The 26,442-nt window shown below is 36.4% G+C and overlaps 2 protein-coding genes across 3 annotated transcripts; one reads left to right on the top strand and one right to left on the bottom strand.

Moving 5' to 3' along the window:
• Positions 1 to 759: 759 nt before the first annotated feature.
• LOC130743363 (uncharacterized) lies at positions 760 to 3,100 on the bottom strand. Of its 2 annotated transcripts, XM_057595582.1 has the most exons (5): positions 3,069 to 3,100; positions 2,629 to 2,771; positions 2,120 to 2,187; positions 1,300 to 2,034; positions 760 to 1,204 (listed from the first exon to the last, which is right to left on the bottom strand). In XM_057595582.1, exons 3-5 carry the CDS (start codon positions 2,183 to 2,185, stop codon positions 944 to 946), a joined length of 1,062 nt encoding a protein of 353 aa, XP_057451565.1. In that variant the 5' UTR covers positions 2,186 to 2,187; positions 2,629 to 2,771; positions 3,069 to 3,100; the 3' UTR covers positions 760 to 943. The 2 variants fall into 2 exon arrangements, with proteins under 2 accessions (XP_057451565.1, XP_057451566.1); XM_057595583.1 differs by lacking the exons at positions 2,120 to 2,187; positions 3,069 to 3,100 and having other exon boundaries at positions 2,629 to 2,994.
• A 5,685-nt stretch (positions 3,101 to 8,785) lies between these two features.
• Positions 8,786 to 13,001, top strand: LOC130743362 (ras-related protein RABE1c-like). The gene is made up of 9 exons (XM_057595581.1): positions 8,786 to 8,962; positions 9,087 to 9,190; positions 10,500 to 10,572; positions 10,662 to 10,762; positions 11,498 to 11,563; positions 11,668 to 11,765; positions 12,306 to 12,368; positions 12,450 to 12,545; positions 12,644 to 13,001. The coding sequence occupies exons 2-9, from the start codon at positions 9,118 to 9,120 to the stop codon at positions 12,719 to 12,721; spliced, it is 648 nt and encodes a 215-aa protein (XP_057451564.1). The 5' UTR covers positions 8,786 to 8,962; positions 9,087 to 9,117; the 3' UTR covers positions 12,722 to 13,001.
• Positions 13,002 to 26,442: the final 13,441 nt, after the last annotated feature.

Here is a 26,442-nt window from a genome sequence, read left to right as displayed (position 1 = left end):
TGTATGCTCTTTTGTCATAGTTTTATTATAGTCATTTTTGGAGGTTTCTCATCATCTACTTACATAGTTTTATCATAGTCATCTTGGGAGGTTTCTCATCATCTACTTACACAGTTTCATTAAATTATTATGTATACTAAAAAATGTAAATTTAGATAAGTTTAAAAAGAGGACTCATGTGAGCACTTCTCATAAAAGAGTTAATAATTCAAAAAGAGTACACATACATGTGACCACTTCTCAAAAACAGTTTTACATATCCAAAGCTTGTGTAAATCACTTAAACAAAATAAGTAGCACAGCAACTACCAAAGAGTCAACAACAACAATGAAATACATTTGTTCCCTTCTCTTGTAGTCAGAGATCAAAGCTTCTGCCCTCTTTAATCCTTCAAAGCAATCATCAACTTGACCAGGAGTCACAGCAGCAGTCATGGGGGCTTCAACAACTTGCCCATGCACAGGGGGATCAAGCCAATCTTAATACCCACAAGCCTGCGTATATTTAAGTTCATAAGTTATATATTCCTTGTTGTCAACTGAATACATAACAAAAACTCCCTGTTTACCTTCAAAGGACATTGAAAATATCTTCGTCCATAATTACTACTGGACCATGAAGTCTTTAGGGCTGGGGTAAGGCCGCAAGTACAGAGCCTTCCATCAGCAATCCCATTTCTTCTTTGTGTCGAAGAGAATGATTGAGATGCCATATATTATACACTACAGAAATATACTAATAAGTAAATAATTGAAACCTTAATAACATATAAAGTCATTGATTAACTAATATCCATAAAACACCAAGTTGCACAAAACATATCCAAAAAGGTCTAACAAGCCAGGGGCATCAAGCCAGTCCAAAAGTTGCACAAAACAAAGGCAAAACATACAAGGTCCAAACTGAAAACATTAATAGGAAATCAACAAAACATCAAACTCACTACGGCTGCCCACGGGTAATGGTAACATTAACCAAATTGTTGTGAGTGCTAACTGGCCTAAAGTGCACAACATCCCTATACTTCAACTCATGATCTTTCACATATTGATACCAATCCTTTGCAATGTGGATTGGAGTATCAATCTTCCTTGGATTCCTTCTTTTTAGCAGACAACTATAAGTTCTACCCCTAGGGGTTTGTAGAACGATATTCTCCCAGTTTGCCCTAATATGATTCACCACATACAACTTAGGCAATGCCTGAAAATAAAAAAATAAACATTGTATTAGATATCACATACAGCAAACGAAATTTTAAAAACAAGTAGCACTACAATTTAAAAACAAGTACTTACCATTGTCTGGCCTCCACCAGAATCAGAGCTGCTAATGACCTTATCAAAATTATGAATAACCCTCTCCACACCATCATCCTCCTCTCCATCACTCAATTGCATAATTCCATCATCCTCCTCCTCATCACTTAATTGCACAATTCCATCATCCTCCTCATCATCACTTGATATCATAATTACATCATTCTCTTCAATGTTATCCACATCCATAAACTGCCCACCAACATCAGCTAATGGTATCTCCCCACCAACATCAGCCACTGGAACTGGAACTTCCACACCATCTTCATCCTTATCACCAACATCAGCCACTGGAACTGAAACTTCCCCACCAACTTCAACCTTACCACCGACATCATCCACTGGAACTTCCCCACCAACTTCATCCTTATCACCAACATCAGACACAACCACCTCTTCACCATTCTTACCTGAACTCCCAACATCAGGTTGCCTTACAGAAGGGCCAGCACCATAGCTTATTTGATTCATCAGTCTATCAAATATCCTGATAGAAAACTTGTTCTTTCCACAATAGGAGAAATCTGCCCAATGATTTCTTTTCAAATCATACATTTTTACAAACTTGACCACAGCATCAATGAGCAAACCTCCATTATTACCCACAACCAACTGAAAGGTGAACTCCCCCCCTACAGGATCCCTAACCACAACATGATTTCCCAGCATAGATTTGTATTGTGCAATAAACTCTACTGGAACTTCCACGTCATCCTAATGTTTTTCCAATAAAACTTATTAAAATTGATGTTTAAACCATATAACTATACCAACACAAATGGAAGGAGCTAAAAATTACCAGGTTTAACTTTATCACAGTATTGAAACCAGGTGTGTAAGGGCCATAAGCACTTGTTTGACTCATCTCTTCAAAAACACAAATAATCAGTTCAAAGCACAGATTAAGAATGTGAACCCAGACGTTTAAAATTCAATATCAACATAAAAATATGGTTCAATCCCACCAAAAAAAGAACACTCATGTGATAAACAAGGTTCCATAACAAATCTACAAACCATAAATAACATAAAAATCAAACCTTTAATGCAGACAAAGAAAGGGGAATGACATGCATGTGATATACAAGGTTGGTTTTCAAATCTACAGCCTATTCGGAATAATTGTAATTACAAGTTATGAAAAATAACCGTAAACATCAAAACATCAAAACTTTAACTCAGACAAAGATATGAGAACGATATCAGAACACAAACCCTGAGAAAAAAACCATTCTTTCATTAAGATCCAAACCCCAGAAGAGAATACTTGAAGATCAAAACTACGAAAAGAAAAGATGAAGAACATACCGTAGGTCGCTGGCGCCTTCTTCTCTCACGTCGTCGCGTTCCACCGTCGGTCCTCGTCGTCGCGTTCCACCGCCGTTCCACCGTCGATCACTCTCGTCGTCTCCGCCACTCAGTCTCTCACACTTCTCTTTCTCTGGAATGTTCTGCTTTGGGAAGGATGAAGATGGTGTTGAGAAATGATGAAAATATTGAAGTGTATCAGTTATCAAAACAGAGGGAACATCAATAGTCACATCAATTCAAATGAGGGTATTACTTTTACTGTGGTAACTAATTAACTGAGGGACCTGTTAGCAAATTAATAAATATTTTATTTTTATAAAACCATATTTTCTGAAAATCATTTCCTATTATTTTAATTCATTTCAGAAAAAAAGAAAAGTCAACTCATTTAATACATGCCACATTCTTACTGGTCCAAATAGGCAGAGGCACCATACCTGCGCCTGGGAGGAGGCACCACAGAAGGGACCTTTTTTGTATTAAGTAGATCTTGAATATTAACTATGTGGGCACACTCACACTATGTAATTTCCTTGTGTCTCCTTCTCTCTCCATTGCCATTTCAACAAACCTGTCACTCCTAGATACGTCGTCGGCCACCACCCTACTCCTTCTCCTCCTTCTTCCAGCAAACCCATCAAGTGAAAGATTTCAAAGACGAAATTCCAGAGATCCTCAGATCTACAATTCTAGAGAACTCTTTGGCTGAGGTGGTGCGAAGGTTTCGTTGGCTATTCGTGGTGGTGGTACGAGATCGTGAGGAAGGTTTCAATCTGGGTTTTCATTGCTTATGGGTTTCGAAGCTGGAGCAAGGTTGAAACTTGAACACCACCCAAGTTAGCAAGCATTGTGCGATAGGGTTTGGAAATTGGGGATTTATGGGATCTCTGGGTTTGGTTGATTTTTGGGATCAATTGAAGTGGTGGTTTCTGGGTTTGGGTGATCTCTGGATCTGTGCGGCTCGAAGACATGTCTCCAGCGTTCTAATTTCTCGTTTTGCAATCTATTTTCTCTCTGATTTCTTCTCCTTATGGGGTTTTATCGCCGATCCTTGCAACTTCTCCAACGTTTACTGCGTTTCCAGAAACAATTTCTGGGTTATGTTGTTGTGAAATTTTCGAGTTTCTCACAAGATTTGGGGGAAAAAGTGGTTTCAGTGATGGGGTTTGGGTTACGGTATGTATGGGGTTGGTTGATTTTGGGAGATGTGGTTTTAATAGTAATTGTTGGGAAAAGCTTCATGAACGTCAAAGATTTTGGTGGATTTTCTTGTTACATAGGAAGAAGATTGCTAGGGTTGTTGTTTAAAAAAAATATCAATTTAAATTTTATTAAAAAAATCCACATAAGCACAAGCCGTTAGTTTTCTAACGGAATAAGGAAAAGGGACCAATACTGTTAACGGAGTATAACGTTTAGGATCAAGAATGCTATTTTTAAAGGTTAGGGACTCTTTTTGCACAAAGCGCATTCGTGGGGGACCAAAAGTGCTTTTAAGCCTTGTTTTAATGTTTAACAAAACATGTATGGTGTAACTCAAGCCTTTTGTTATATTTGATTTTGTTGAAACGATGTTGTTATTAACGTAAGAAATTCTTAAAAATTTTCACTGTGCAGCGCACGGGTAAAAACACTAGTTTATTTTATTTATTTACTGATCATACATGGCGGTGTAATTAGTAAAAAAGAATCAAAGTAAGAATATTTCGTTTAAAATTGGATGGCAACTAACGGTATGACCTAATTGTCACAAATCGATCTTTGGTGGACCAAAATCGCTCGTTTTAAACAAAGGGATTCAAATTGCACAAAGATCAAACATCAGGGACCAAAAGTGCAATTAAGCCTTAAAAAAATGGGGGACCTAATTCAAATTTATTAGTTAAAAAATTTTAATCAAATTTTTTTAAACTTTAATCTCGTGATCACCAACATCATCTTCATCAATCCATAATTACCATAACTTAATCATCTAAATTCTTCAACATAATTCTTCTTCTTCAACATCTCAATCCAATTACTAATTCCTATACTATTTTACTCCAAATTAACATAACTTAACATCAAACTAAGTTAAAACATAAACTTTATGAAATGTCAAATTCAATTTCTTTGACCTTCTCATCCCAAAATTTCTTATACCTTTTCATCCCAAAAACCCAACAAATGAAACACAACAATAATGTGATTTAGTTGCAACAGGGGAACCAATGCATCGCCAATTAAATTCGACCTCAAACTCAAATCAAATGCCTCTCTCTCTCTCAAATTGAAGCTTCATTCTAATTTAGTTTTGGATTTTTGCTACAAGATTTGGGATGTCAGATCTTGTGTCTTCTTCTTGTTCTTTGTCATGTCTTCTTCTATCACTCTTCCATCCTTTTTCCTCGGCAAGGGTTGAAAAGAGTGTGAGAAGCAAAAAGAAGGTTCAGTATTTGCCTCTTTTGGTTCAGAGGTTATGGGTTTGAACGACGTCGCGTTTCAGATCTAGATTGTGACCCAATGGCAGTAACTTCGTTCTATCTCTCTCCCGAGATTCAGATCTAAAAATTTAATACCTAGATTATCTGAAGGAAGGGCTTTTTGGTGGTTGTGGAAAGGTTGTGTTTTTCTAAAAAGATGGTGTCTTAGGAGGGGGTGAAAGAAGAAGGTGGATGAGAAGTATGATGAAATGTCCATACTTCCACACTAAGCAATAGAAATGAAGATGAAGAACATCAAATTCAAAGCCCTAAGTCTTAATCCCTTGTGTTGTTGCATATTGCACATGCACTTTCATACTTACCTTGCATTTGATCCTAAGGTGTTTTTAATATTTTACTCTTGATTTTTTTGCTTTTGGTGGCATTGTTTGATTATCATAATCTTTGGGTATTTATGGGTTGATGAAGATGAAGAACACCATAAATGGTGAGAGATTAAAGATGAAAAGATTTTGATTAAAAATTTTTAATTAAGAAATTTGGATTAGGTCCCCCAATTTTTTAAAAATTGGTTTTGGTCCCTCAATGAAACACGTGGCGTGCCATGTCAGCTCGATGAGTACCAATCCTTGCTATTTCCAAAGTATGAGGGCGTATTTTGGAAGATTTTCCAGTGAGGGATGAAAATCAAAACTCGCTCAAAGTTCAGGGACGAAAAACTTATTTAACCCTATTAAAAATAAAATTCTTATCTAGTTACTTAAGTGACGAAGTAGAAAAAGGAAGTGAGGGGAAAGGGAAGAAAGTATTTGATAATGGGTTGGGCTATGTAATGCATATTGTAAGTGAGAAGATAATGGATTGGGTTATGTTGTTTTCTCCTACATGACTAGTCTACCAAGTATTGGATGCTGAAAATGGGCTTCGGGTAGAAAGTTGTATTGGACCTATTGGTTATGTCAAGTACACGAATTGACAAAAAAAGAAGAAGGACACGAGATATCATGCAATTTGTCCTTAACAATTACCTGCCAAAGTGGTTATTTACTATTTAGCCATGAATTTAAAATTGTGACCTTGAGTTGAGTAATAACTGTATGGTAGCTTTGTGCCTCCCTGAAATTGCATGCGAGACATATCAATGGTTGTTCTTCTACCATGATTGCTTATACTATTTGCACTCATTTGATTCTACAAGTTATCTTACCTTATGAACCCTTTAATTTCGACATATTTGAAAAAAAAAACTCAAAATTGTGCTTGTTTGCGCAAGTCCATGACCTTGTTTTTTCAGTTTCCCCCGCGCGTGATATTCATGCTCATTTCATTTTCATATCTAAAAGAGATACTTTTTTGGTACATGGACAAGGCGAGCCCCCCCCACCCCCACCCCGAAGAGGGACTCACCCAGGGGCAGCATGACCCCGAGAGAAGGTTCCCCGCCACCGGCAAGAGGACATGCTTTGGGGATTAGTGAATTTCTTTTAGAAACAATCGTTTGGGGCGAACGACTTATGTAAGTGAGTTGAGCCTAGCGTAGTATGACCCAACAAGCCCATTAGAGATAAAATTAGGGATCTCATGTAATCTCTATAAAAAGGGATCTGACATACATTGTAGGGGACTTTTGCTCATTTATCTAAAGGATTAGGCTATTTAGGGAATTAGGTTTGGCACCCCACCTATTCGGTTTCCCACCCCACTTTATTAAAAACGGGAATTAAAATTCCGAATTTAATACGAAAAAAACGGAAATTAAAAAACTGTTTTGTGTTTTAGCATATGTGACACATTTTCAACCATTCATTGCATATAAAAAAAATCGGAATTTTAAATTCCGTTTTGAAAACGGAAATTTAATTCCCGTATTGAATAAAGTGGGGTGTCAAACCCAATAGGTGGGGTGCCAAACCCAAATCCCGGCTATTTACCATTCCTAAGCTCTACTAGAGTTTGAGATCTATACCCTTTTTCAGTGTTCATTACCGGAAACAGTACATATAAGAGATATAAATAAAAGATAAAAAAAAAGAGAAATTATATAATGTTTGAAAAGAAGTGAAAATGAGTGTATGACAAAAAGTGAGTGGCATATATGGAATTTGCATTTTTTTTTTTTGGGATCTTGCGGACCTTATTGTATGGTCGTATGGACCTTATGGTAGAGTTGTCATCAATCATCAATTAATAACTAAAAAAACTGTGTTCGAGAAGAGCCTTATTTTATTTCCTTAAACGCCACTCACTTTGTTTAGGCAAGACAAGGCAAGTATGTTTTGAACGTTTATCCTCGCAGATATTGTCAAAGTCCTCTTTTACCGGTGTTGTGTGTCTTCATCATTAACTCATGTGTACACTGTACAGGGCAAGAAGATTACAAAAACAATTGCTTTGAGAAATGAAAAATCAGAAAATACCTAACCTCATGTCCTCATCAAACGAGCAGTAGAAAGAATTTTCCATTTGAAAACAAAAAAAAATACGAGCAGTAGGTTTTGCCATCTAATCACATTGATTAAAACTTAAATAAATGAATCTGTAACTGCCACATTATTAGATCCCTGTAATTATTGTCTAATACGAATACGAATACTAATGAAGTAATGATTGATCATATCATGATATCATCCTTTTTTTTTTTTTTTGAAAGGGCATGGTATGGTATCATATCCTTGAGTTTGTAAAACTTGCTATATATTGTAAAACGAATTGTCTAAGAGCGTGTTTGTTTCTGTCTTAACAGTTTAAAAATAAATTATTTTGTACAGATTTTAAATACGGGGCATTGCTTCGGTACCAATTGAAAATAAGAGGGCACAATACCCTTTAGTTCATTTTTTATCATACAAATGTCGTATTTATAAATTTTAAAAAGTCTATTATGGAGAAAACATGACTAAAAGGTATGGAACCCTCACTTTTTGAAAGGGTTCCAAAGAAATTGCCTTTAAGAGCATAAGCTTAGTTGATTTGTGTTTTGTTTTTCCGATGTCACTTTTTTTTAATCTTTTCTCATATACTATTATAAATTTCTTAAAAAGCAATAAATTAGATTTTCAGAATAATTAGATTTCAATTTTTTTTAAAATAATGAACTTTTAAAAACTAAAAAAATATCTTTAAATTTTTAAGAAATGTTTTTTATTTAAAGAATGAATTTTCTTTAAAAAAATATAACAAACGCACTCTGAAACACCAATGGTCCATTAGGGTGGATAAAATGACCCTAATGAGTGATTTAAACAACACTCTTTTCCTAATGTGTTTTGTATTATTAAAATCTTAATAATTCAATTTTAAATTGATAGTTGTCACATTAGACAAAGTTCGAGTTAAATCACTCTACCTAGTCACAGGTGAACCAGTCGTATGAGAGATATAAATTTCATATTTTATCATTTATCTTAAATATAATTAGGTCACTTAAAAACCTAAAGCTATTATTATGATTTAACTCAAACTTTAACTAGAGTTTTCACTTGAACCAAATTCAGTGTATATATAATTATATACGGATACCCATTTTTTTTTGTTGAGAATATTATTAAATACCCATTGACAGTTAATTAACGGCTTGAAAATATTGTAACGTATAATATTAGCTGGCAATGCGAAGGCACAGAACAATGCCAGTCATGTAACGCCACTTGTACCAAATTCACCAATAAATAATTTGTTTTTTTATTTGACAATGTCAGATTAAAACACTATATATTATTATTATTATTATTATCATCAGTTGTTGTTGGAAATTCGATAGAAACCTTTGTTGTTGTTTCCTTTTGTTGTCTCTTGAATCCTGTTGCTGTTTCTCAATAACAGTGCGCACCTGTGGTAGGAAGAGGCTGAAAGAGTGCGCACTTTAGCGACCCACCACCATAGCCGAAAAAGCTTAGAAGAACTTCAAGGTTTTGTATCTGGTTTTCTAGTGGAGATCCCTTTTCTCTCCCCCATTTCCCTTTCCGTTTCAGATCTGGTTTTCATTTTCTGAATTAACGTGAAATTGATTTCATTTCTTTGTTTTTTCAATAGGAACTTCCCTTCATCGTTTGATTCAAAGTTCATGGCTGCTCCACCGGCTAGGGCTCGTGCGGATTACGATTACCTCATAAAGCTTCTCTTGATTGGCGACAGTGGTAAGTCTCTCACAATGCTGTGGATGTTCTGTTTAATTTTAGGTCAACTTTTTGATTTTTCCCCTTACAATTGGAAGAGTTTTCTTTTGGTAATTTTTGTTCTGATTTTATCTCTAATGTATCTTTCATGACCTAGTTTGAGGCAAATGTACTTAATTTTAGACTTGAATCTTTTCATGACCTAGTTTGAGGGAGCAATTGAATAATTGTTTCTGCTACTCCTTAATACAATTAAGGTGCCAAAGGGTTGAATTGCGAATTCCTTTTGATCCTATTCCGGGCAAGTCTTTTTGTGCCATTGTGTAAATTTGAGCCTTTCTGTTCTCCTTGATACAGTGATGTGTGATGTCACGCATCAAATTGGGCCATGACCAATCTGTAAAGCAAGGACAGAGATAACGACACCGGATGATGCGGACAAACCCGCTCAAACAATGTGTAAAACATGGGAAATTGGGACACATCATGCCCTCGTACATACACATATTAACTCCATGAGAGGAGTTAGTGTCTATTTGAATACTAGTTGAGCATAAAATGGGAAAACTTTTATCCTATTTCATAAGAAGAGTTACGTTTATGTTTTGTGTTGAAGTGCTTGTGAAAGTTTGTTAGTATCAGTGCAAACTGATAATGAAACACACCTTTAATATCAACCATATGGTTTGATCAGAATCATTTCTCTCACTTACTTAGTTGATACCTCTCATGAATATATAAAAGTCTGAAAATTATAAAGAAAACAAAATGGAAGTTTTTCAATGCAAGCAATGTACTTCAAGTGTCAAGCCACAGTTGGAATGTCAGTTAAGTGTTTGAGAGGTGTCCCAGCTGTGTCTAACACATGTCCAAGCCTTTAGAAAATGATTTTTTAATAAAGGACATTATGAGGAGTGTCTTGCACATGTCATATTAGTGTTGTATGGCTTTGAAGTGTGTTCACTACTCTGACACATTAAGAAGAAGAAATGTCCGTACCTCATAACTGGTAGCTTCTGCAAAATGCTTGTAAGCTGAAGCTCTAATTTCTTGAATTTTGCTCTAGAGAAAAGAAGAAGTATGTCTTCAGTTGGTGTTTTACACGAACTGTTTTCCCATGCCTGATTCTTCACTCCAATATGATATATGTCATAGTTTCTTCTACCCTTTATGTTATTTTTTATTACAGGATGTGTTGAGTAGAAGGTTTACTATAGACTACATAGAAATGAAAAATATTGTGGCCGTAGAAATTGCAAGAGTATAAATAGTAATTTGGCTTATAAAGTCCTTAATTTGCACAAACCTGATCTGATACTCTTGTTTGCAGGTGTTGGAAAGAGTTGTCTTCTTCTGCGTTTCTCCGATGGTTCTTTCACAACTAGTTTCATTACAACCATAGGGTGAGTTTTTTACAATTTAGTTGTAGAAGTGTGGAGTCTTGTATGCGTGAAGTTTCCCTAAAATCTCAGAGTCTATCTTCCTGATGCAGCATTGACTTTAAGATAAGGACCATTGAGCTGGATGGAAAGCGGATCAAGCTCCAAATTTGGGATACTGCAGGTCAGGAGCGGTTCCGAACAATTACAACTGGTAAGATATACGATCCATACACGTCCTTGTATTATCTTTTACTGTTTGTATGTGTCACGTGGAAAGACATTGCTTTCCAATGGCATTTGTGACACTCAGTGATTCAGGATGAAAAGGTTGAGGGAAAAAGAGAAACGAATATGAAGAAGAATAAAAATGATAAAAAGATTATAGGGAGAAGGAAAATAAAACAGATAGATAAAGTAAGCTCTGAGAAGTGAGAAATACCATAATGGTTATTCAATGTAAAAACTGCTGCGGCAAACTATAATGGGTAGTTCACAATTCAAATTCAAAGTTATTTCTAATTTGTAAATCCTAGGATTAAGATAAAAGTCAAGTCGCCCGAATTTCAGTCCTTTGCCTAAGTCTAAATAAGTCTATACTCCAATGCTTCAATTGCAAACCTTGCAGAATTTATAGCAAAGAAGTTTCTGGGAGCATCTTCCGTGTGGACTTTTTTCAAAACTGACTGATCAGTTGTTAATGTAAAGATCACTAGTGAACCTCTTTTTGGATTATGTTAAATGTAATTTCATTTGTGGTACCTGCTATTTTGGTGTTTTGATGTGTCACAATTAAAGTCCATGTATCCAGTTGATTGGTACTGTTTTATTGATGCTACTCTAGATTTCTTTTATTCTCCACTGGTGTTAAAATCATGTTACCAACGAGAATATTTGTGATGTATTTTATTGTGGCAATCTTTACTAAATTCCATATCTTTATTTTCAGCTTACTATCGTGGTGCTATGGGCATATTGCTAGTTTATGATGTTACAGACGAATCTTCATTCAACAGTAAAGTTTCCACTTGTTGCTTCGGTTTAAAATTTGGAGATATGTGCTTTTCTCTTCAAAATCTTTCTCATTCGGAATATTTATCCAGCTTGTTCTAATTTCAGATATTAAGAATTGGATTCATAACATTGAGCAACATGCCTCAGACAATGTTAACAAGATACTGGTGGGGAACAAAGCTGACATGGATGAAAGCAAAAGGGTATGCAAACATATCTAGGACCTTTCTCTTTGTGAGTGAGTTTATAAGAACAAATATCTAGGACCCTCAACACAGCTGTGTTATGCATATCTCAGTCAAAGTAGCAAAAGAAATGTGCTATTATTGTCATCTAATGTACTTTCTTTATCGTTGTTATTATGCTAGAACAAGATAGCCTTTTTTGCACCATTGAGCAGCATGTTTATTTAAGATTCAACACAAAAATGATCCGACACTTGCACATTTACCTATGTGTTTTCCATGCCACTTTTAGCTGAAGCTAGTTTTTCTCCTATTACTCAAGTTTTCAGCTCACCAACCTGAATTCTTAACAAACATGCTTCATGATGTTGGAAAAACCATGTCAAATTGTTAGTGAATGAAAACCTTTCATTTGAGTTAAAGAGGGGAATGGGTTAAGAGGATTGGGTTCTTGATTGATGCCATTCATGGAATTAGTTACATCTGGGGTCCTCTCTTTCTCAGATGCATGTCAAATTATTTCTGGAATAATAGATAAACCTTGACCTTTCTTTCTAGGCTGTGCCTACCTCCAAGGGCCAAGCACTTGCCGATGAGTATGGAATCAAATTCTTTGAAACAGTAAGTGATTTATAGCTGAGAATGTAGCAACTTCCTGAAGTTTCTTATTATCTTTGCAAACTGAAAAGATTTCTGTTGCAGAGTGCAAAGACAAATCTAAATGTGGAGGAAGTTTTCTTCTCGATTGCAAGAGATATAAAACAAAGGCTCGCTGACACAGACTCTTCTAAGACAGAGGTATTTGGACTTCCTCTTCCTTTAATTCATGGATAGGTTTATACTGTTAATCGCTTTCTGTCCATCAAATTCAGTGTCTCATGATATTTTCATTGCAGCCGACAGGAATTAAAATTAACCCACAAGATAAGGGATCTGCGGGAGAGGCTGCACAAAAGTCAGCTTGCTGTGGTTGAGGAGGCAACATCATTGTCCAAGAACAAGACAAATGGAGGAAAATACTTGTATGATGACAAATTGATGATGACTTTTCTGTGTGGTTTTACCTTGTCATTCTTTCATAGTTTCTCACTTTTCAGGAGGTTATATATTAATGCAAAGGTAGATGTGATTGTATCATTGACCCTTATGTTGTTTGTTTGAGACATAATCCATTGATCTGATTTTTTGAAGGGTTAATTGCATTGAGATTCTTTAAAATTTAATAAAATTATATTGATCTCATTCTTAGTATAAGTTTGTTTTTAAACTTTTGAATAATCAAACCTGTTCTCTCTTGCTCTTTGACAAATATGTTATGTGAACAACATTTCTTACTAGTGAAAATAATGTATGCTTTATGTCAAAAGTAGAAGGGGGAGGTTACTAGAATTTTATCAGCTTAAATTAGTCTGTAAGTCGTTATATTTTCATTAAATTTTCAATTCAATCCCTACAGTTTAGAGACTTTTAATCAATTCAATCCCTACAATTCAATCCCCCACAGCTCATATGAGAATGTTTGGGAGAACCTATGTAAATAGTTTTGTCTATCTATAAGCTGTTTTGAGCTTATTTACATAAGCTGTTTAGATTAACTTATGAAAATAAGCTTATGCTTACTTATAGCATATTTTCAGGCTCTCAGCTTATGTCAATAACTTTCCCAAAATAGCTTATAGATAAGCTTGTATGACAAAAATATATAATGACTGTTTCTTAAAGGCTAAAATAACCATGGCTACATCTTTCACTCCCCTTCCATTTTCTCTTAGGATAAAATGGATTAACTCATCAATCTGGTATAGAATAGAGCATGTGAAAGCTGGTATAGAAAAGTTATGGTATAATTTCAAAATTCAAAATACCTTGTTTCCACCATTATGCTCATTAACTCATCACATGTATCATGCAAAAGAATTGCAATGATGGTGGATGAAAAATTTGTTGAATTATTATTGGATGCAGACCAGATTAATATGCAGTGGGATAGGTACTTGTTGGTATAACTGTAGAGAGAGTCAGAGAGATCTCTCAGTAGCTAGGGGGAAAAGTGTAACTGAATCTTATTGTATGAAATGAATCGATTGATTACAAGTGATGAATACATGTGTTGTTTATATAAGGAGTGGATATTCTCTAACCAGCTCTCCAACTGTCTAATTGAACCGTAACTCCGTAAGAGACATAACAGAATCTTTTAAATTCATAACCACCTAACATCCCCCTGCATACGCTTTAACTTTGACACGAGTTTGGTACAAAACTCAGAAGCGAGTTGAAGAAACAACTTTTGTAAAGATTTCATAGAATGTAATTTTTTTACTCAAAGTTAATTGGCTAATAATTTTATTAATTTTATTTCAAATAAATTTTATAAGTAAAGTTGGAAGTAGAGATCAAATACCCTAAAAAAGTGTCATAAAACATAATATATAATTTAATTTATTAAATTTATCTTATTATTTTTTTATAAATAATGGTCAATTATAGTTCATGTATAAAATTTATGCTTGATAATTAATATTAAATAAATTTTAGCATTATACAATTCTTTATTGTTTTTTCTTCATTTTTTATAATTAATACTGAAGTTATTTTAATATTATAATTTAATAATTAATTTAATTTTTGGTAAAAATAATTAATGTTCTTAATAATTTAAAATTTATTATTTCAATTCCAGTAATAATAATTTAATATTTTTATTGGTATATTAGTATATATTATTTCTATACTTTTTTTTCAAATGATTTTAATTAATTAACATTATCATACTGTTTTTGTAATTTGTACGCCAAAACACTAACGTGTTTGTTATATATAATACTAGTGTTTTTTACCCGCGCGTTGCACGAGGAATTTGTCTATTGTATTTGAAAGATGTAAATATTTAAAGAGCATAAATTCATACACTCAATTCTAGTGCTCTGTAAGCATATATTGAATTAACTAATATAAAGTGGCCAAAAAGATAAACTATTATTAAGACTTATTTTGGCTTCCAGATGTTGCATAGAAATTATATCAAAACTTATTTCTCTATGCTCGTTCCCCTCGTATGAACTTTTAATTATTTAAACATAAATAAATATAAATTATATATGTACTAATGTTTTCAAATCTCCGCAAAAAAAAATTATCATCAAATTGAGAGTTGCCCAAAAATAAAAACATGATATTGTGTTGTATAATATAGAAATTAAATCAAAACTTATTTCTTTATTAAATTTTTCATGCTTGTTCCCCTTGTATGAACTTTTAATTCTTTAAACATAAATAAATATAAATTATATCTATACTAATATTTTCTAATCTCCGCATAAATATTTTTATCATCAAATTATCAAATAGTTAATTATATTTACATCTAAAGTTGGTTTTAAAAACTAAAAAAAAGTACTGAAATGATATTAAAATTAATTTTTATGTTAGTTTTAACATGGAATTATTTGTATGCGAATAGATTAATAGTTCTCTAGTCGTCGTACGACACATAATTTTAAATGTTACACTGAGATTAGTTTATGGAGCATAAGCCATAAATTACATACATGGAAGTGAAGAGAGATTTTCCATGACATAATTCACTTTCAAGTAGTGGCGGAGGCACAGGGGTGACTTGTCCATGTTAGTCACCCCTGAATTTTAGGAATGTCTCAAGAAAAAAAATTGAAGCAGTGTGAGACTTGAGAAGGAGAGGAGGGAGGGGAAGGTTGAGCTGAGAGGAAGAGGTGATCTCTATGTTGTTTGCGTTTCTCTTTCAGATTCAGTAGACATTCTTTTGAACCTCTGTGTTATCCACTAACAATTGAAATTAGAAATAGATATTAGGGTTTTGTTACATATTGACCTTTTTTATTAGACGTGAAAGCTATTGGGCTGCACTTTTTTTGACATTAGAGTTGCACCTCTTTCCAACATAGTAATAAAAAATATAAAAGAATAATTTTAACTTATACGAAGCATTTGATAGCATTTTTTTGTGTTAATTTTTAAACAATCCTATAAAATTATTTGAAATCAATTTGAATCTGTGATATTTAAGGTAAATATAAATTTAATTTCTCAGTTAAAATTTGGTAATTATTTAATATCAATTTTTGTAATCTACTATATAATTTTTTTAAATGATATATTTAATTTATAGCGGCTATACCGGTCAGACCACAATTCAACTACGATTGATCCAATGAACGGTGAACCAATTCCCTCACCGATTTGATCAACGGTCCAGTTTTAATAACCTTGTTAATCGATCTGATTATATGAGATTAAATTTGTGGTTTTTGTGTTTTGCTTGTAAAAAAAAGTTATAAAAATTATGCACACCAACTGTTTGTAAAATGTCCCATTTAAGTTTTGGCCTTCAACAAAGGAGTTTTTTCTTAGGTTGGGCTGCTACTTCATTCTTGTTTTGTTTTTTTTTTTGCACATTCTTTAGTTGATAAAAATTGAAATTTTCTTACAAATTATGTTCCTTTTATATCTTAGTCCCCCCTTTCTGAAATTCATGCCTCTGCCCCTGCTTTCAAGTCAAATAATATACACCACTAAGCTACCATTTAATAGTTAGATTGTCCTATTATTATGATGCATCACCGACTAATAAATTTGGAAGAAGAGAGCAAAGTTATTCTGACATAAAAACACAGTTCACTGAAAATTTGTCTTTTAATCAAAAAGCCTGGATTAAATATAAAATATGATACTAAACCTTCTATATTCTACAACTAAAAGAAACTACTCACTACAAATACCATAACAACTTTTCTTTGGACTTTGAGATGAGATCAATCCCTCATCTCCCAAAACTTTCTTTCACCAGAAAATTAAAGTTTGCAGACCAAAGATCCAACCCAAGGACAATGATGATGATAGCATTTAAAAATTATCACAATACTTGACCAAAATCAACTTCCTTAATGCAAAGCAACCGCAATTGAGGAGACAGACTCATAGAATGAAGCATAATTATCTCATAACAATAAAGAAAAACCTGATACACAAATGAAAAGAAAAACTTATAAGAAAATAAGCATAAACAATGACAGGTAAGTTCAACCTGTCAATGAAACTGAAATCTAGTGAAGAAAGGATTTGAATTTCATCATTTAAGCGTTCTCATCTTATCTCAGCTAGCAAATTAACTCAAAAGAGAAGGAACATCAATTAATTAGCCTTCATGCATCATAACCAACTTGAAAAGAAATATAATGAATGATTAACCACAAAAGAGATCTTTGATACCAAATATCTGAGTTGAAGCCATAGGGAAAATCAGCAAGCAACTCCGAGCACCTGTAACTTGGGGTCTCCACAATCTAGCATGAATCTCACCAATGAAGTAATCATAATCTAGAGGGGAAAAGCTTATAAAACATTCTCACATCGAACCTGAATCAGAAACTCACCACTCACACGAACTTAGATTCTTCTTTCTTCTCTTGTCAATTATTGGGTTCCTATAGTTTCTTCTCGTTAGGATTCTCTTCATCCTACTCAGAAAATAACAAAGAAATAAAATGAAAACAGAAAATAAGAACCCAAATAAATATTGATAATCCAAAGCAAGAAAAGAAAGAGTAGAGAACTAAATACCTTGAAACGCGAGATGGGGAACAAATATATCAAAAGAGGATGAGGAAAATAATCTAATTACTCAACAACATTTATGTAAAACACTTACACAACTATCACATTACACAATTATCAGCACCACATGAAGCAGTTGCATACTTGAGTGATTTTCCTCATTTTTCCTCCATGTCAACCGGTTCACAGTAGAGGCATATAGGGGAGGAGATGAATGATGCAGTATTAGTAATGAGTAATCTAGGTAAATCTTAAATAATTAAGGCAAATCTTTTAAAATTGTAAAATTTTATGAAAAAGTTTATCAGATTTAAAATTACGTTTAAAAAATCGGTTTCAAGATTTGTAATGGAAATAAATTTTAGGTGAAGAAAAAGTTTATTTTTAGAGTATTAATTAAATTTTATGTTATTTTTATTGAATTTTCAGATTTTTATTTAATTAAGGATTTTAAGATAAATTAAGATAAAATCAAGAAATAGACAACCTAAATCCTAATCAAATCTAAAATTTAAAAAGGTAATAAATAAAGATAGATAAAAACTTCAAAAATCTAGCAAATCACAATTAAAACTCATAAATCCTGAATTAATTAAAAATCCGAAAATTCAACAAAAATACCATAAAAATTAATTAATACTCTAAAAAAAATAATAAGATAAATTAAGATAAAATCATGAAATAAACAACCTAAATCCTAATCAAATCTAAAATTAAAAAATGTACTAAATAAATATAGATAAAAACTATCAAAATCTAGTAAATCACAATAAAAACTCATAAAATCCTGAATTAATTAAAATCCGAAAATTCAATAAAAATACCATAAAAATTAATTAATACTCTAAAAATAAATTAAGATAAAATCAAGAAATAAGCAACCTAAATCCTAATCAAATCTAAACTTTTAAAAATGTATTTTTTTTATGAGAATTAACCTGAGAATGACACGTGGAATTTTTTTTATGAGAATTAACGTGAGATTGACACGTCACTAAGAATTAACGTGAGAACGACACGTCACTAAATCAGCCTGATAGAAGTTCTTCTTTTATAATATATATTGATATTGATTTTACTACTTATTACATTTGAAAATATAATTAAATGAATTTAATTTTTAATCTGAAAGTTGTGATTAATACTTACGGAATAGTATTAAGTTTACATCACCAGCGATGGTTGCGCTCAATGGCTCTACTAGGGTTACGACAACGGAGACCACTCAAGAGGAGGACCATATGGTGCGAAGCACCAAAAAGGTCAAAACTAGAGGGGATGCTCCGGTGTTCCCCACTGATATGGACATGGAAGCAACTAAGGCTAACTGATGTAGGGGAGGGAGTTTCCTATAGAAGCAAACTACTGAACTTGACTCATGAAGATGAGGATGATTTCATGGGTCCATACATGGAAGACGTGGATGATGAGGACCTTCCGGAGAACCGCTGGTACAAGGAGGATGAGGAGCAGGAGACAGAGTTTGACCCTTGCCCGGAGATTAAAGTAACTAAAGAAGAGTTTGCCCGATGGTGTGAACCATGGAAAAAGAACTCGTTTGTCGTGAGGCTCCTAGGAATGAAGGCATCGCTGAGGTTCATGGAACAACGATTGACAAGGCTCTGGGGGATTCGAGGTCAAGTTCAGGTCATTGACATGCCCCATAACTATTTCCTGGTGAGGTTCTCAAAGGAGGAGGACTACAATAATGCTTTGTTTGGAGGTCCTTGGATGGTAGCTAACCATTATCTGATCACGCAGCGGTGGAGGCCCTTCTTCATGACAAGTGTGAAGAAAGTTGAGAAGGTGGCAGTGTGGGTTAGGATTCCCGACATTCCTATTGAGCTATGTAATACCGAGTTCCTGTCCAGGGTTGGAAGGCAATTAGGTACTATGTTGAAAATTAATCGCCTCACCTCCATTCAATCTAGGGGAAGTTTGCTCGGATTTGTGTAGAGATTAACCTTCGTAGGAAGCTAACACCAACTGTGTGTGTGATGGGTCTTACCTTGAATATCGAGTCGAAGGGTTGCATCAGATTTTTTTTGGCTTTGGAAAGTATGACCATCATCGTGAACAGTGCACTGAGGCAGTGATAGTAGAGAAACCCTAGACTGAAGATGATGAAACCATGATCCCTGGTGGTGACACCCACTAGGGACTTGGTACCTGTGGACATAGGCAAACCGGAGAAGGTGGCGGCGGGAAATCAAGATGAAATTCGGGTTTCTAACCCAGGTGACCTGAACGTGGCAATTAATGCACCTGTCAGTCAAGACTCCATGATTGACGTGACTAACGGGAAGGGGGAGGTTTCCGAGATCCCAGGAGAAAAATCGGATGAGGCCATGCTTGGCCCATGGATGTTGGTGAAACGCAAGAATATTCGACGCGGAATTAAAGGAGAGGAAGTTGGTAACGGTAAAAGCAATAAAGGAAAGAATAAAGTGGGCTCGGTTGGAAGCCAGCAACCAATCAAGTCTAATGCAGCAAAAATAGGCATGCTGCCTTTAATGAGTCAAATAATACTCGGTGTGATGGGGCCAACGTGACGAAACATACCACAGGAAAGCCCATTGGGTCGAGCCCTCTTCGTATCTTGATTAGGGATCACCATGAGGGTACTATCAATGGGCCTAGTAGCATGAGTGCTACTTCTTCCTCCATGATCCTCGCTGTTAAGCCCACCCTGAACATTGACAGTGTAGTTGGTGATGGCAGGAGCCTGGGACGTGGAGGTTCTTCTCCGAGGCCTAAACGTGTTTTTGAGGATATGCCTCAGCAGACATGAACTGGGTCTCAGACCCAACAACTCTCCAATAGTTGTTAATGAATCTCATCAGTTGGAATTGCAGAGGCACCAAGGCTAAAGGGTTTAGAGGACTTGTTAAAGACTTGTGTGCTCTTCATTCTGCCTCCTTCTTGATTATGTTAGAGACCCAACTAAGTGGTGTATCAGCTGATAAAATTATTGACGACATTGGTTTTGATGGGCATGCAAAGGTGGATGCGACTGGGAAGTCAGGGGGAATTTGGTGCTTGTGGGATTCTTCCTTGTGGATAGTGCAAGATACATACTCTACTTCTCAGCACCTCTCTATGCAGCTCCGTTGGAAGGCCGGGGCACCTTGGCTACTTACCGCAGTCTATGGGAGCCCTAGGTATGCTCAACGAGGTAGCCTCTAGGAGGTGATTCGTGACACCCATGCCTCTGTTGATATCCCTTGGGCTCTTATAGGTGACTTTAACGCCATAACCTCCGACTGTGAAAGATGGAGTAGCGTGTCTCAGGGAACTCCTAGAGGGGCTAGGGAGTTTGCAGATATTATTGATGATTGTGAGCTCATTGACTTGGGTTTCATTGGACCTAGCTTTACTTGGCAGCGAAGGCCTCTGAAAGAAAGGTTGGATCGCGGGCTTGCTAACTTGAAATGGAGTTTGCGTTTTCCCGATGCCCATGCAACACACCTTAACCCGCTGAAGTCTGATCAGCCCCCCTTGCTTCTGTCTTTAGAAGTTGTGCCTGGTAGGGGTGTACAAGGGACGGGTTTTGGTTAACCCTAACCCGGCCCTAAATATTGATCGGGTCAATTCATAGACCCTAACCCGTCTCTAGACCCGAAGCAACCCGACATTATGCGGGTCCAATTTAAGACGGTTCTATGTAGGACGGGACCGGGTTGGCCCGAGGGACAATAAGTTTAAGACTATTTGATACTAATTGTAAGATTTAAAGATAATAACATACTAAAAGAGTTATAAGTTGGAACTATTTTTTAGAATAAATAACTTGAAAGGATCCAATTCTTTCATAATCTATTGCACTTTAGAGGTTTACATTTTGTTTGATCATTTCTTCACTTGTCTCACATATGCATAATACACACACATGATTTTCTCTTGTTAGAGCATGAAAGTGTTCATAGTTTGACCAACGTTTATTTAATTCATAAGGTAAATGTTAAACATTTTATTTTCATCTACATGGTAAGATAAATTTGAGCATCATGTATCACATTTTAATCATTATAACAAATTAAAATTTTATAAAATATATATGTGGGACGGGCCGGGTGACCCGAGTGTCAACCCGAACCCGACCCTACCCGAAGTCGGATAACTCAAAGATCAACCCGAACCCGGTCTCTTTTAATGATTGGACCGGGTTGAACCCGGCCCTAAAGGCTTGGGCCGGGACGGGTTGGCGGGTAGGGCCGGGTCTTGTACACCCCTAGTGCCTGGGCTCAATCGTCACCTTCCCGATGCTCGCGACTTGGATGACCCATCCAGGGTTTCATGAGCTAGTGAAGCAAGCATGGGACCCGCACTAGGATTGGATGGGCATGATGGAGCACCTTCAATCTTGCTTGAAAGATTGGAATCGAGATGTTTTTGGTAACATATTTAAACGGAAGCGTAAGGTCATGAGAAGGCTGGATGGCAGTACAAGAGCCTTGTCCACTGGACCTAATCCAAGCCTTGAAGCCTTGCAGAAGGATCTCTAGAAAGAGTTAGAAGAGGTATAGGAGCTCTCGCTGGCTGGTTTTTGGCCACAGGAATAGCCGGTTTTTCCATGGTGCCACCGTCGCTCGTCGCTGGCGAAAACACTTCTCCAAGCTCCAGAAGGAGAATGGTGAGTGGGTGGAGGAACCATCGACTCTAGAGGCTATAGTGACAGATTTCTATAAGAACTTGTACGCTAAAGAGGGCGTACACGAGCCCCTTTGTCTATCGGGGTGCTTTCCTGTGCTGTCGGGGGAGTATTGGCAAGAACTAAATGAGGAAGTCACTAATGAAGAGATTCATAGAGCCTTATTCAGTATCGGGGGGTACAAAGCTCCGAGGAAGGATGGTCTTCATGCCTTGTTCTATCAACAACAATGGGAGGTGGTGGGGGAGAAGCTCTGCGAGTTAGTGAAAGCGGTCTTCCGAGACCCGCGAGCGGTAGCTACCTTGAATCAAACCATTATTACTCTCATTCCAAAGATTGAGCAAGCATCCGTTGTCAAACATTTTCGACCCATCAGTCTATGTAACATCTCTTATAAGGTAATTACAAAGATTCTTGTGTGCCGAATGAGAGAAATCATGCCACTAATTATAGGCCCTGAGCAGTGCAGTTTTGTGCCTGGGCGAACTAGCAGTGACAATATCATCATTACAGAGGAAGTAATCCACTCTATGAATTGCAAGAAAGGTAATTTTGGATGGATGGCGATAAAGATTGATTTTGAAAAGGCGTACGATCGTCTTAGATGGTGTTTTGTGAAGGATAGTCTCCTTGATGCTGGCTTCCCGGATCAGTTTGTTAGTTTGGTTGAGCAGTGCATATCTACGCCAAGGATGCAAGTTCTATGGAATGGGGAGGCCTTGGAGACATTTCAGCCTCAACGGGGTGTGAGACAAGGAGATCCAATCTCTCCTTATCTCTTTGTAATATGCATGGAGCGATTGTCTCAAATCATCTCTTCATCGGTTGGTTTTGGCTTATGGAAACCAATCAAACTCAGGAGAGTTAGTCCTGAGCTATCCCACTTGGCTTTTGCGGATGACCTAATTCTCTTTGCGGAGGCTAGGTTGGACCAAGTGGAGGTGATCATGACTTGCTTGGATATGTTTGCAAAAAGCTCCGGGCAGAAAGTTAATAAAGAGAAGACCAGGATTTTTTTCTCAAATAATGTTCAAGAAGTGGTGAGGCATCAGATAAGTGAGGAGTTTGGCTTCATGAGGGCTGCGGATCTGGGCAAATATTTAGGTGTTCTAGTGGGTAATCAGGGCAGCTTCCTATAATTATATCCTGGATAAGGCAAAAAGTCGTATGAGTTCGTGGAAGAGCAAGCAGTTATCCTTCGCGGGGAGATTAACTCTCACGAAATCGGTGCTTCAGGCGCTACCATCGTACATTATGCAAACAACTCTGTTACCTTCGGTGATTTGTGATGGTATTGATAAGGCGTGCCGCTCTTTTGTTTGGGGAGATTCAAATGACCACCGTAAGGTTCATTGGCAGCGATGGGCAAATCTTTGCAAGCCTAAGGCGGCCGGGGGGTTAGGACTACGACAAGCTCGTCTAGTTAATCAAGCTTTCATGATGAAAGCGGCTTGGAAACTATGCCAAGATAAAGAGAGCCTATGGGTCCGCGTGGTGAAATCCAAGTACAGTTGTGGTAGTGATTTGGTTCCCCAGTTTAGGAGTCGGTCATCTTCTTCTCACTTCTGGAAAGGAGCATGTAAAAGCTGGCCAAAGGTACATGATAATTTGGGTTGGAGAGTAGGGAATGGAACTCAAGTTAATTTCTGGTCTAGTAATTGAATTCCTATTGTTGGAGCCTTGGCATCTTGCGCCTAGGCCATGGGATGGCAGTCTTGTCCTTTCCAATTTGTTTCAGATTTTGTTGAAGCCTCAGGTGGGTGGAATGTGGCTAGGTTACAACATTGGGTCCCCAACTCAGTTTTCAATAAGATTATGGGGATGGCTCCTGCATGTGCTCAGCGTGGTCAGGATACTATTTCGTGACTGCCTACTAATGATGGCCGCTTCTCTGTGAGCTCTGCTTATGAGACTCTAGCAAGCCATGCATACATGGCTCGGGATCCTTTAGCAGACATGGTGTGGGAGTGGCACGGACCGTACCGTGTTAACTTGCTCCCGCGCGTAACCTCTGGCAGCTTGCCAACTAATAGGGAGCGTCTCCGGCGACATCTTGCCAGCTTCGATGCCTGCCCTCTTTGCGGGCAAATAGAGTCAACAGAACATGTTTTCAGGGAATGTCCAGTTGCAGCTGGGACGTGGGAGATGTTAACGAAGCTGAGAACAGGTGATCCTTTCTACTCTCAACCGTGGGAAGAGTGGCTCCGCTTGAACTTGAAGGAGACTGGGCCTTGTTATGGTTTCTCTGACTAGAGTCTGGTGGCGGGGTTGGCTATGGATGCAATATGGCAAGCTCGCAACAGGAAGGTTTTTGATGACATCGCTCCCTCAAGTTATGGGAATGTGAGCGTGATTCTAGCTCGCAGAGGCTACTATAAGGAAGCCTTGCAGAAAGCTCATGTGACTCGCGTAGTAAACCCATCAAGTGATATCCCTCCAATTCGTTTGTGGCCTCCTGATCCAGGGTGAGTGAAGTGTTGATGGTGCTTTTTCCCCGACGGCTGATGTAGCATCTTGTGGTGGGATTGTTAGAGACCAGTCAGGTTGTCTTGTCACTGCGTATATGCGTAGGCTAGGATCCTGTAATACTCTTCAGGCGGAGTTGTGGGGAATCCTCAACGGTGTCCAACTCCTTCTTGCTCGCGGGTACACGCGAGTGTTCACTGAATCGGACTCGTCCGTGTGTATTCAATTTCTGTCTCGTGGGTGTACAACTTCTCATCCCTGTGCTCCGCTGGTGCATCAGATTAAGGGTATCCTTCAGCCTTCGCCCAGGTGCGATGGGGCCACGTTTATCATGAAGCTAATGCGTTGGCCAAGAGAGGATTGACAAGTTCCCTGGGGATTACTATTTTTGATTCTCTTCTTGCTTTCTGTTATGTGCCTTTTGCAGCTGACTTTTCTTCTACTACCTTAGTTAGAGGCATTTAGGTTGTTTATTTTTGTAGTTGGGTTGTGAAGCCCTCCCTCTTCATCGAAAAAAAAGTTAATGTTATTTCTTTTTTTTTGTACATCGGAAAGATAAATTGCACCCACCAGGAATTGATCACTAGACCTCCCCCTACCCAACCTATATGTCCCTAACTCCTACCACTTGAGCTATCCTACGAGGACGTTAATGTTATTTCCACATGTGAAACATTGTTTAATATTTTATCTAACAACCATATATAATGGTTCACCGGTCAACCACTTTTAAAATGATACACTGTTGTGGATCTTCCTTAGCCTCCCCGTCGGCGCGGTCGTCCTTTGAAGACTCCTCCTTCTTGCTTGAGTACTTGTGCTCGTTCCCTGGCGTGCGAGGAGGTGCGGGCGGCCGATGAGGGTCCTTCACCCTTGTCGTCGCCGGCATCTTCTCCTTCTAGCGGCGGGCCTTACTTCACGCGTTCGAAAAGACGTGGCTTCTTGGCAAAGTCTTGGGTCTTAAGTTTGAAGGAAGCGACGTTGAGGCTATTCGAGGTTTGGAAAAGGTTTACGAGATCATTTCAAGGCTTGATTTTTGGTTCTATTCGGGCTATGGTTTAAGGAAATTTATAGGGTTTGTCTGTGGCTTTTTTCCTTTGTGTCCGGTTTGTTTGTAATCCGGTTTTGATCCTTTTGTGCGGCCTAGTTGGGTTTTCTTTGTGCGTCGTGGTGCCTTATTTTTGGGGTTTCCTTCGCTCCCTAAGGGTGCTGTCCTTAGGGGTTTCTTTTTGGTTATTAATTTACATTCCTTTATCTTTCAAAAAAAAAAATGATACACCTTTGCTATTATTAAAATGATGAAGAAAGACAATTACTAATTTAAATAATACTTTTATATAAAGTATTGACTATTTCATCTTATTTCAATAATAATTTAATAAGTTTAATATTTTAAATATCATTAAATGAATTCAATTTTTAACTTAAAATTTTAATTAATTGTGTAATTAATACTTGGTCAAGTCAATTATTTCCACTTGTGAACCATCTAGTTAATTTTTTAAATATAATAAAATAATGTTTTTAGAAAAATATTGATTATTTCATCTTATTCTTTGTAAAAATAATGTAATTTTACAATTATATATTGTTTTGGCCTTCAAGTTTTAATTAATTATGCAATTAATACTTTTTCAAGTCAATATTATTTTCACTTTTGAATCATCTATAATTATTCATTTAAATATTATAAAATAATATTTTTTATTACTTATTTTGACTATCCCATCATAATTCTGGATAAAAAATATGATTTTGCAATTAAAAATTTGGTGGTCTTAAAGAAAGAGTTATTAATTTTAAAATAATTTTTTATTAATTGACTGTATGTGTAAATAATTTACAGTGTTTTTAATCCTTATCCTATGCAATAATGATATATACAAACCTCATTATTCTATCCCAATTCCATGATCCTATCTTTTTTCTTTCTTTTTTTTTCTTTCTTTCCTTATTCATTCTTCCATTTTTCTATAAAAGCCAAGC

The sequence above is a fragment of the Lotus japonicus genome, chromosome 3, assembly GCF_012489685.1.
Source record: "Lotus japonicus ecotype B-129 chromosome 3, LjGifu_v1.2".
Classification (NCBI taxonomy): domain Eukaryota; kingdom Viridiplantae; phylum Streptophyta; class Magnoliopsida; order Fabales; family Fabaceae; genus Lotus; species Lotus japonicus.
The sequence above is the reverse complement of the archived record's forward strand: the minus strand, read 5'-3'. Positions and strand labels throughout refer to the sequence as shown.